The sequence below is a fragment of the Octopus bimaculoides genome, chromosome 1 (genome assembly GCF_046866305.1).
Source record: "Octopus bimaculoides isolate indiv1 chromosome 1, ASM4686630v1, whole genome shotgun sequence".
NCBI classification, from domain to species: Eukaryota; Metazoa; Mollusca; class Cephalopoda; order Octopoda; family Octopodidae; genus Octopus; species Octopus bimaculoides.
Genome location: NC_142928.1, coordinates 19,949,069 through 19,961,568, shown reverse-complemented (window position 1 = coordinate 19,961,568; position 12,500 = coordinate 19,949,069). Strand labels below are relative to the sequence as shown.

General features: G+C 36.8%; 1 protein-coding gene and 1 pseudogene across 1 annotated transcript; both read left to right on the top strand.

Moving 5' to 3' along the window:
* Positions 1–12,500, top strand: part of LOC149137466 (uncharacterized) — a 19,630-nt pseudogene that overhangs the window by 6,101 nt on the left and 1,029 nt on the right.
* Positions 10,528–11,399, top strand: LOC149137467 (uncharacterized). The gene is made up of 2 exons (XM_089347113.1): positions 10,528–10,761; positions 10,965–11,399. Exons 1-2 carry the CDS (start codon positions 10,528–10,530, stop codon positions 11,397–11,399), a joined length of 669 nt encoding a protein of 222 aa, XP_089203239.1.

Here is a 12,500-nt window from a genome sequence, read left to right as displayed (position 1 = left end):
TGTGTATTTGTGAAAACAAGTGATATATTAAAGTTGTTGTGGCCGTCTCTTGCAGAATAAGAGAGAAGCAAGGCTTCAGTTGTGTATGATCCACAAGAATAGTTAGGTCAGCATTCTCAGAAATCTTTGAAAGTTCACTGGACATTTTTTATTGGCCATTGTTGTTACATAGGTTATCAAATAATAAATCCTGATGGAGAGTAATGATAGCATAGTTGAGTAATGATAGCATAGGGAGTAATGATAGCATAGGGAGTAATGATAGCATAGGAGTAACGTAAGTTTGGATGTAATTCAGGTAGTTGGTGCTTCTTTTGGCAGCGAGGAGTCTCAATGTGGGAAGGATAGACTGCATGTAACATCTCTTTTACTCTTTTACTCTTTTAATTGTTTCAGTCATTTGACTGCGGCTATGCTGGAGCACCGCCTTTAGTCGAGAAAACCAACCCCGTACTCATTCTTTGGGAGCCTAGTACTTATTCTATCGGTCTCTTTTGCCGAACCGCTAAGTTACGAGGACGTAAACACACCACCATCGGTTGTCAAGCGATGTTGGAGGGACAAACACAGACACACAACCCCCCCATATATATATATATATATATATATATATATATATATATATATATATATATATATATACATATACATATATATACGACAGGCTTCTTTCAGTTTCCGTCTACCAAATCCATTCACAAGGCTTTGGTCGGCTCGAGACTATAGTAGAAGACACTTGCCCAAGGTGCCACGCAGTGGGACTGAACCCGGAACCATGTGGTTGGTAAGCCAGCTACTTACCACACAGTCACTCCTACGCCTATTCTTTTAACTTTTACCTGTTTCAGTCATTGAACTGCGGCCATGCTGGGGCACCGCCATGAAGGATTTAGTCGAACAAACGACCCCCGTAACTCATTTTTAAGTTTGGTTACCTGTCACTTTTGCTTGACTGGAAAGTTACGGGGGCGTAAAATAAATTAAAAGCGGTTGTTAATCTGTAGTAGAGAACAAGCACAAACACACGCGCACACACATGCACACGCACATACACATATACATACGCGCACACGCACATATATATGTATATGTGAATATATACACACATATCCATATATACATACACATACATACATACAAACATATATATATATGTATCTATCTATCTATCTATATATATATATATATATATATATATATATATATATATATATATATATATATATATACACACATATAAGTATATATATATATATATATATATATATATATATATGTATGTATGTATGTATATGTGTGTGTGTGTGTGCGTGTATGGTATGCGTGCATGTATTTATGCCTACATTCTCCGCTTCTTTGAAAATAAAATAGCCCCACCATGAACGGTAACTATTTTTGTCATCTCTCAGCCAACAAATCGTCCGGTAGCTCACCACTTTTGAAGACGTGTGGAAAAAAAACTTCCCTTTCTTGTAAATGGGTAAGAGTTAGCGATTAGAAGGACATTTGATGATAAAAATAACGTCTTAATAATATGCATTTGCTTAACCCATGCTGACGTGAAAATATGGACGAAAAAAGCGACCATCTCTCTGCTTATAAGAGGACCACAGCTAGCATATGGAGTATGATTCTGTGTAGCAGTGAGATATGGTCACTGAATGTAGAGTCTCGTCTGTATTCCGATCCATTGAGTGTATGGTGATTTTTAGAATATATATCATTGCTATTATGCAAGTGTCGTAAGTTCAAAAACGTTGCATTTTCAGAAAACGAAAACTAGTTACACTATTCTATTTATTTTTAAATTAACAAAAGTTTCAGCTTAACAATAATACTTTGTTGGGTGCATAAAATTGTAACTCCATGCATGTATGATATTTCTAGTCAGAAATACCTTTGCAAAACTGTCGTATGTGGGACGTACTGCACTTTTGAAAAAGGCTAATCCTTTGTACTACACTTTGACAATTTTCATCTGAAGCAGCTGGACATACGATAGTTTGACCAAAGGAACTGGCTATTGCAAGCAAAATTAAATATTGAGAAAAAAAAAACGTATTTGGCCAAATTTGGACATACGACTGTTTAATATAATAGCATCGCTATGTAAATTATACTTCTGTATATAGTAAGAGCTGACTACATAGAGTTGGCATCAGCAATGGGCGACTATAAAACACAGCTTCAAAAGACCTTAATGAACCAATTGCTGCTTGAAAAGTGGATATTTAAGCGGCAATGGTGATATATTAAATGTGTGAGATAGAGCTTGCGTAGAGTATTGAGCAGAGATGAGCTAAAAGAGAGGGAGAGAGACAGCAGGGGAGAGAGACAGCAGGGGAGAGAGACAGCAGGGGAGAGAGACAGCAGGGGAGAGAGACAGCAGGGGAGAGAAAAAGGGAGAGTGTTTGTGTATGTGTGTGTGAGAGAGAGAGAGAGAAAGAGAGAGGAAAGAGAGAGAGAAAGAGAGAGGGAAAGAGAGAGAGAGAGAGACAGCTAAAAGAGAGAGAGAAAGAGAATTGGTAAGCATTAAATATGTTCGATGTTTGAGAGCTATATGTGTTCTATATCTGAGTGGCACGTGTAATAAAATGAGCAATGGTTGCTGTGTAAAAAAGGGTTAAGTACTGTGGCATTGGTGGTGGAAAACAAGTGAAAGAGTAACGGAATCAGTTCCCTTCTTCGTTTTACACTAGCAATAGTAGAATCAGCAGAAGCAGTAGTAACAGTAGCAAACGAACCAATGAGGGAGACTCAAACCTCTATGTAGTAACCTGACACGCTAGAAATAGCAACTGGATTTTCCTTAAATCGTACCTTATCGATTTACGAAAAGTAGTAGTTGGATTATATAATCCCTTTTATTGAAAAATACAGGAGGTTCTTCGCTGAAATGTCTTGGGTCACAGGGTCTGCTCAATCAGAGAAGCAGAGCTGACTAGAGACTAAACAACAACGCATGCAATAATCATCATCATTTTTTATCACTTACTCTCAGCATTTTGAACATCAAGGACCTCAGTTCGAGTCTTTCTTCTGCCATACTTACACATTCACCCTATGACAGTATAGTCCAGTCTTTGATGTTATCAAACAAGTTTGTTCTAGATCTTCTCGTTTGTTTGTCCTTTATCTTCCCCTGTAGTAATAGTTACTGCATACATTATGCTCTTACTATGGGCCCAAAACACATTGCCTTCCTTTTTTAGACAGATGAGAGGTATGATCGTTTTGTATTTGCTAGTTGTAGCACTTCTTCATTGGTTTTAAATTTTATGTCTCGTCCAAAATATTCTTTAAGTTCTACTACATGACCACAGTTCAAAAGCTCCCAGTTTGTCAGACAGATTTTTCGTAAATGACTATATTTCTGCACCATATAAGTGTAAGGACCACATGTAAAATTTCATAGCCTTTTTTTAATATCTAGACGTGTATAGTCTTATTTCTTTACTGCCCACAAGGGGCTACACACAGAGGGAACAAACAAGGACAGACAAACGGATTAAGTCGATTATATCGACCCCAGAGCGTAACTGGTACTTATTTAATCGACCCCGAAAGGATGAAAGGCAAAGTCGACCTCGGCAGAATTTGAACTCAGAACGTAGCGGCAGACGAAATTATTTCGTCTGTGCAATGATATATATACCTAGGTCCTAGATAATCCGATTCTAGTTGTCCATTTTTATAATATTTTTCCTAAAGGTAAGACACAATTTTTTTTTAATGTTTGCTGCCCTCGCACGTCTTTGCCAGTATATACACATTGAAGCTTTACTATAGCGTCGTAAAGGTATCGACTGCTATTTCCAGTAAACATTGGTGCTTTGTTGTACCACTACTCTCTCTCTCTCTCTCTCTCTCTCTCTCTCTCTCTCTCTCTCTCTCTGTATATATATATATATATATATAATATATGCTGAGACCCCCGTCGGTCATGACTGACCATGGGATTGCACCTAGAAAGTTACCCTCCCAGGTACAAGTCCGGGCAAGGTTGTTTACGGAAGACCAGCAGTCACCGATGCACACCGGCCTCCCCTCTCCACGCCACCAGTGTTATCCAAGGAAAAGGCAAGGGCCGATACAGTTTGGTAACCTGTGACGTCGCAGCTCATTTCTACAGCTGAGTGAACGAAATGGAGCAACGTGAAATAAAGTGTCTTGCTCAAGGACACAACATGCAACCCTCACGATCGTAAGCTCGACGCTCTAACCACTGAGCCATGCGCCTTCACACACACACACACACACACACACACACACACACACACACACACGCACACACATCAAAATAAGCAACAAAGATATTGTTGCTTATTTTGATTTTAATCACCTTACTTTGAAATTGAATGGATAATACAGTACTAAATTCTGATGCCCCAAACAAATTTAGATTCATCTGAATCTAAATTTTTGCTGAACTCATCTTATCTATCTATCTATCTATCTATCTATCTATCTATCTATCTATCTATTTACTACGGGTTCCTTGAAGCTAACTTTCTTCCTACACCTCGATTCTTGAATCTTATATATATATATATATATATATATAATCTTAAGAGTACAATAGAACCAAGGCATTTTAATAACAAAGTTACCAAGTTAGAGTCGTACTTTTAATTCATCCGTCTGTTTTTCTGTATGTATATATATGTATGTATGTATGTTTATAAATATGTAATATATATATGCATATATATATATATATATATATATATATATATATATATATATATATATATATAAACACTGTATCATAATTGATGTTACACACAGAGTTAATTCAAATTTAAATGATGAAATCCTCTCTCCAATTCAATTTCTGACGTTATCGTTTTATATTTCGTCTGCGTGGGTTACACTTTCCTCTGTGAGGATGGAAACCTTACACACCATATACATATACAACCAGCAATAATCAAATTCTCTAACTTATTTTTGGAAGATAACTGTCTGTTTCACAAAATTGATCACAAGAATTCTGATAATGTCTAATGATTGAAGTAATTTGTCTTTGGGTAAATTTTATTTCAATGCATGGAATTTAGTTTTTTATTTATTTGGTGTTATTTCTTTTTTTTATATTTAACATGTCATGCCAGAAGTATTTAATCAATTATACCAAGTGTTCGGCAAATTGTTATTAGGTAATCACTTACAAATGCTGAATAAATTATTTTATTCAGAGCATTGCTAATCTGCTGTATATATGTTTGTATAGATGTACACATATATATGCATGTATTGCTACGCATATATATAAATACACGTACACGCACGCACACACACACACACACACACACACACACACACACACACACACACACACACACACACATGCTCGTGCGCGTATGTATGCTATTTCTACTGAACAAGACAAAAGGAGTACTGAACACAGAATGTAGAGAATACTTATATGAATTTGGTGCACTCATGTAACACTGTATCACATTTGCTGTTTGTAAGAGTGAATAAATATAACGTATAAGTAAAATCATATAGTTCAGCAAAACATACACACACAAACACTTACATGTATGCACATATATATATATATATATATATATATATATATATATATATATATATATATATATATATATATATATATACGTACATATATATATATATATATACATATATATATATATATACATACATATATATATATATATATATATATATATATATATATATACATAGATACATACATATATATATATATATATATATATATATATATATATATATATATATATATACACACACACACACATACATATATGTATATATGTATATATGGGAGAATATACGAAAAAACAACAACAGACGAGGACAGATGGTGTAAATAACAAAAGGATGTATTAGTATGACGCTCGGGAATACGGAAAGTCTTTGTCGTTTCGAGCTACGCTCTTCAACAGAAAGAATACGGAGACAAGGAGAAAAACACGGAGAAGAAAAATTGAATAGTGTCCAGTCAACGGTCAATATGTACATGGTTTCCTAAAGAGAAAATTACATGTATAATAACATCTCTTATTCATTTGGAATAGAGTGCATGTAATTTTCGAAACATGTGTCAGAATTAAAGGAACTTATTTATTATATGCGTTTTTCTCCATTTATTCTTTATTATATGTACATGTATGTATGCACATATATTTGTGAATATGTATACAGATAGCTAGATAGTTAGATAAATAGATAGATAGATAGATAGATAGATAGAGACAGAGACAGACAGACAGACAGACAAACAGATAGATAGCTAGATAGCAAAATAGATAGATCGATAGATCGATAGATAGATAGATAAATGAAATGAAACTCGATGTTTGTTCTTGTGACTGACTTTCAAGCTACTGGGATCTTCTGGTAGATTGTAACACGTGGTTCTTCCTTTGGCATTGTGTCCTATTTTTACCCTTCTTGTTTGTACCTACATACACACACACTCATACGTTCCGTGTGTGCGCGCGCGTGCGCGTGTGTACTCTTCAATCCTGAAAATCTTGTATAAGAATTACGTAATGAGAAATCTGTTTTCTCATTGATTTCCGTTTTATAAATTGTGATGCGTTCCGACTGAAAAATTTAGAAAAAAAAAAAAAAAACGTAATAAAATAACTTTTATGCATGTATATATCAGTTTTTAAATACGCAGTGTATTATATGTATCGATAAATACATTTGAAGAGAAATATAGTCGGGAATAAATTAGAGTACAGTGATAACGGAGTACGGTACGTACTCACCACAAATGATGATTGCTAAATGATGGAGATAGTGCAACGGGAGTCACCGTGAGTAGAACATGTAATGTCTTTTAGATCATCGTCAGCAGCATTTTTTGCAGAGTTGAAGAACTATTCCTAAGCATTTTGACGTTTACGGAACATCATTTCTTTTAATATAGGACCTGGGATATATATGTACTCTTTTATTCGTTTCAGTCATTTTGGCTGCGGCCATGCTCGAGCACCGCCTTTAGTCGAGCAAATTGACCCCAGGACTTATTCTTTGTAAGCCTAGTACTTATTCTATCGGTCTCTTTTGCCGAACCGCTAAGTTACGGGGACCTAAACACACACACACACACACAAACATACACACACACACAAATATACACACACACATACATATATATATACGACGGGCTTCTTTCAGTTTCCGTCTACCAAATCCACTCACAAGGCTTTGGTCGACCCGAGGCTATAGTAGAAAACACTCGGCCAAGGTGCCACGCAGTGTGACTGAACCTGGAACCATGTGTTTGGTTAGCAAGCAACTTACCACACAGCCAAGAGTCGGTTACCCTTTGCCAAGAACGATCTTTTTTTCTTCACAATAGCGTATAAATTACTAGAGGGAAAGATCATTCCGGTGATTTATGCTACGTCCATAAGAAAGATCGTTCCCTGCAAATAGTAACCGACTCTCTTCTCTAAATGTTATTTCCGATTCAGAAATCTGTCAGCAATATTTTGTCTGATTTTTGTGCGAATGGTATCCAGGTTAAAATCAAACTCACGTATCGGAATCAGCGTCTTCAGTATAACTTAAAATGTCCAGAGTATCCGTGACTGAGAAGACTAAGCCAGGTCGAAACAGCGTATCTGACGATCCTCCCGTATTCTTATCGACGTCTTGCTTTTCAATGTACAAGTATTTTTGAGATGTTTCTCCGAGTCAAAAATATTACAACTAATACCATTCCACGTTTGCATACACACTATGAATGTTATATACATGATTATTTTAATCTAATGGTGTTTCAAATGCGTGTATATATATATATATATATATATATATATATATGTGTGTGTGTGTGTGTGTGTGTGTGTGTGTGTATGTGTGTGTGCGTGTGTGTGTATGTGTGTGTGTATGTGTTGTGCATGTTTGTATGTATGTATGTATGCATTAAAGCACCGTCACTATATCCTGATGCAACATTTCGATATATCAAATATAAAAGTATAAATTATAAATTTTATTGAAATGGCGCCATAGTAACAAATACAACCTGCTGACGTAATTTAAATTCAGTCTGATTTCGACGTACTTAAGGTCTGTATGCAGTATACCCTTGTTACTTATAATCTTAAGTGCTATCACAGAATCTAGTACGTTTTTTTTAAAGACTTTTCATTCGAATGTTATCTGAAAATGCTTGATAACATAATTATAGTAAAATTTAATTTTGTGGATCATCCATAATGTCTGGCTCACACTTCTATTCAGCAGAATGTTTAAGAGTTTTGCTAATGTTGTAGTGCTGAGGCTGGAGCTTGTCAAGGATAGACTGATCTGGAGTGCAAAAACCCACCCACTCCCATGCGATATCCGACTAACCTATCTACAGCAACCAAGTCTGGATTTTGTGGAACACAGATCCATTTGGTTAAATTCAAATCCTTTAATTCTCAAAACATTCGGTTTCGCTTCCATTTTCAGATGCTGATCTGCTTCAATGTGCAAATGCCATTTTCTCGGCAATAATATTAAATGACCACTTATCAGAACCGTTTAAATAGCTCGTTTTGTCTATCAAAGACGTCCTCTACGGCTGTGAAATGTGGAAGTATTGAAGGATTGGGTTGCTGGACACTATTAGATTCTGTGGACTACGTCCCCGTTTTGCCAATAAATGTCTTTTCCTGATGATGCTATGAAGTTTGTCATGGCCAGGGCCAAAGCTGACCGAAACTTATGTCAGTATCTAAGAACAAACACACATGCACAGACACACGCACATGCACACACGCACACACACACACACACACACACACACACACACACACACACACACACGCACACACACACGCACACACACACACACACACACACACACACACACACACATACCACGGAAATAGGAGTAGTCACTACTGTACAGAAAGAATACAAGGTAGTTTCAAGGAACCGTATTAATCAGGAACATTTAATGTATGCTCGGTGACTGGAGAAGTATATCCAAGTTGGTCAGTGCAATGAATCCCTGGACAAAAGTCTTGTTATAATCCATAGGGCCTGGTTTGAGATAGACCTTCAGGAAATAGGACGTGATTATGAGTAGGGTGGACAAATCTGAATTTAAAGGAAGTCGAGAAGATTCTAAGCCTATAAAATGAGGAGGAAACGACGAACGCATGCTTAGCTTCTGTATTTATTACAGTGTGATCGTTATGCCTCATCCAGTTTTCATCTGATGAAACGAGCTTCTCTCTTTTTGTGAAGGAGTCGTATTCCACAGGTGATGCGGTTCATCTACTGCCAACATCCGTTTCTGAACGGTTCGCCATGTTGTGACTGATACAGCGTAGACATGTGGTTAGTTCCTCCATCTGCAAAAATCCTCAATCCCTAAGGTGTGGTCACCATTTATGAGGCAGATTTCATAAAGGTTATCACATTGACAGAGCTACATAGAATATGACAGTTGCTATTTCTCTGCATTTAATATTGTTGAAGCACTCCAGCGCAATGCACGCAGAGAACGAGCACAAGGAAAATATAGACCACATGGCAGGTTTTGATCATTGGGATCGTCTCGAAAACCTCAAGCTTTATTTCCTCCAACGCTGCGTTCGCTAAAGAGGCCAATGTGTATGCTGTAATGATGTCCACCTTATTGACCGATATATATTCACGTGCAGAGTATATATATTTGTAATTTGTTTTAATGTTTCGTTTTTCCTTTCCTTTCCACATTCTTTGGGCCCCTAGCATCTGGTATGTTCAGAAGTGCTCACAGTTCTCAGAAAGTTGGACAACGAGGCTGATGACATGCCATTCCTCGCATTCTATAGGGAACTAATGGCTGACAAGCGTGACGATGTTGGAGAGACTCCACTCGACGAAAAGGAAACAAACAGTTTTTCCTCAGTCAAATCTATTTCCGTACATTTGCTGCCACTGTCACTATTGTTTTGTTCGGGTAGGTCGATTTTGAACTGTAATCTTGGACTAGTCTAGATAGTAAGGTATCAATGTATAGAAAATGTCGCATTAACTTTTATATATGAAAATAATTGCATATGTTTAGGATTCTCAATTATTTTTAAGTTGTAAAATTGTATAATTTTATACATAAAAAGCCAATCATTGGACCTAATTTAATCAAAATAACCAATTAAAATTTGTCGTTTTCAACAAAACAATGCTTGGAACTTGTTTAAATCCTTTATAGATGTTTATTGACGTATTATTTTGTACTCTCTAATGATATTTGCCTATCAAATGCTTATTAAATTAAATTATTTTCAGATATTTCATAAAAATAGGTAGAAAAGGGAAGTCTGCAGTATTAACTCGAAGTGGTAGTGCTATAACATTCGGTGGTCAGCTTTCCCTTTTAGATAAAACAGAAGCTCCTACCCTCGGCCATGTTATTCAATACACAGCTACCCGGACTTGAAAGATTATAATATAACTAAAGCAATAACAAAAGATGTAATTGCGATTTGGTAGGCAGTGATCCCACGGCTGACCCTGTACGAGGAATATTAATTAATGAAATTGGTGGATAAAGTGTGCTTCAGGAAAGCAAAAGAGAGAAACCGCAAATCTCTTTCCACATTCAAAGAGCAGAATATGGAGGAAAAGCTGGATAAAATGTTTGACATTTCTGCCTGCACCTGGAAGCTATCTGTTCGTCCTTGTGATGACAATTCCGTGAAGTGCAAGAAAGAAAATTATCAAGCTCAGCACATAATCTGCACGTGTCCTCCCAGTAAAAAAGTAAAGGTATGTTTTTAACTGTTAACTAATCTTACTTAGCTCGGTTAGGTGCTTTTTAAATAGAAGAAAATCCCATGGATGTAATTGAAAATATATGCATTTTCCTACTGTAATCTACCATTCCCCTCTGGTCGATGTTAATCATTAGTTTTTTTAATGATTTTATCTCTTATTTTAAATCCGCTGTTCAATATACTTTAATATGTCAGGTTCCAGTAGAGGAGAGAGGATACTTTGGAGATCAGAGGGTCAGAATAAGATTCCAGCTCGGGTCTGTGGATAAAGTTGCTGTGAAGAGAAACCAGAGTGTTGTAGCTAAGACAGAAAGATTACAGAGACAGATTCAACAGACTAGGAACTTGGCCACAATTGCCTCCACATCCTCACAAGATATTTCCTTGGAATCCAACTCGGGAGATGATGAGTTCAAGCCAAGGAGCTTTTTGAAACCCCTCAAATATGCCACAAAATTGATCAGGGGTAATGTTTCTTTCAGTCTTGGGGCACGGCTTGCTAATGCCCCCCTCATTGACTTACAAGCTATGGACCTGCTTAAGCCTGGCCTTGATGTGAAACAGATAACAGTTAATAAATTGAAATTGGGCAGAAAAAAGTACAGAATGAAAGTGAAAAACAATGATTAGCACAAAGAGAAGCGAGAAAGGTTAATCTGTATTGGAGTTGATGGGAATGTTGACAAGGAAACTTTGGTGTACCGAGAAGTCAAGGATGAAAATGGAGAGATGAATCTGAAGAAAGGAAAGGAACAAGAGCACCGTTTGACTTTCACAAAGAAGCTGGGAACTGAATGTGGAACATTTCTTTCTTACAGTTAACCCGATTAAAGGTGCGACTGGTGTTCTACTTGGTGATGAAGTTGTTAGTGTCTTGGAAGAGTTAAACAGTGTTCATACCTTGAAAGCTGTCCTCCTTGACAACACAAACACAAGCACTGGTTGGGAAGGAGGCCTTGTAATATGTTTAGAAAATAAAATTCAGCGGAAATTGCACACCACTGGCTGTTCACTCCATCAGAATGAGCTTCCTTTTAGAGCTGTTTTTAAACATCTTGATGGTAGCACCAAATTTCCCATTAATTTCAGTGGTCCGTTGGGAAAACTGTAAAATTGATTATCAAAGTCAGTCACAAGTGGAATTCACTAAACTCAGTGGTCTCCTGGATGACATGGAATTTGATGAGGGGATACTGAATGATCTCGGTAGTGATCAGAGGCTTATTTTAGAGTATGTGTACGGAATTTCCAGGGGTAATGTCAACCCAAGGTTTACTGCCTGGAAAATTGGACCATTAAACCATGCGAGGTGGTTGACTGTGGTAATTAGATTGATGTGTTTACCCACCAGAACTGCATGTTAAGTTTTACTTAGTCATCAAGTTCATTGTGGAAGTGTGTGCAATCAGCTGGTTTGAGATCAAAAGGGACAGCAAGTTCCACAATCAGCAGCTGTACATCTTCAACATGATAAAGAGGATCAAGCAACAGTCTCAAGAAATCTAAGATGTTGCTTTCAAGAACCTGAAGTTCAATTCCTTTGCCTTGTTGCCCGTGAATGTGCTGTACTCGATGATGAAGTCTGATGGCTTAGAAGTGAGAAAAGCTGCTCTCAAGAAAATTATCTCCATCAGGTAAACATTTATAAATTATAAAATGTAAAATAATTCGATTATGGTGATTTATCAAACTGTTATTATACAGGGTGTCCACAAAGTCTGGGTACACTTG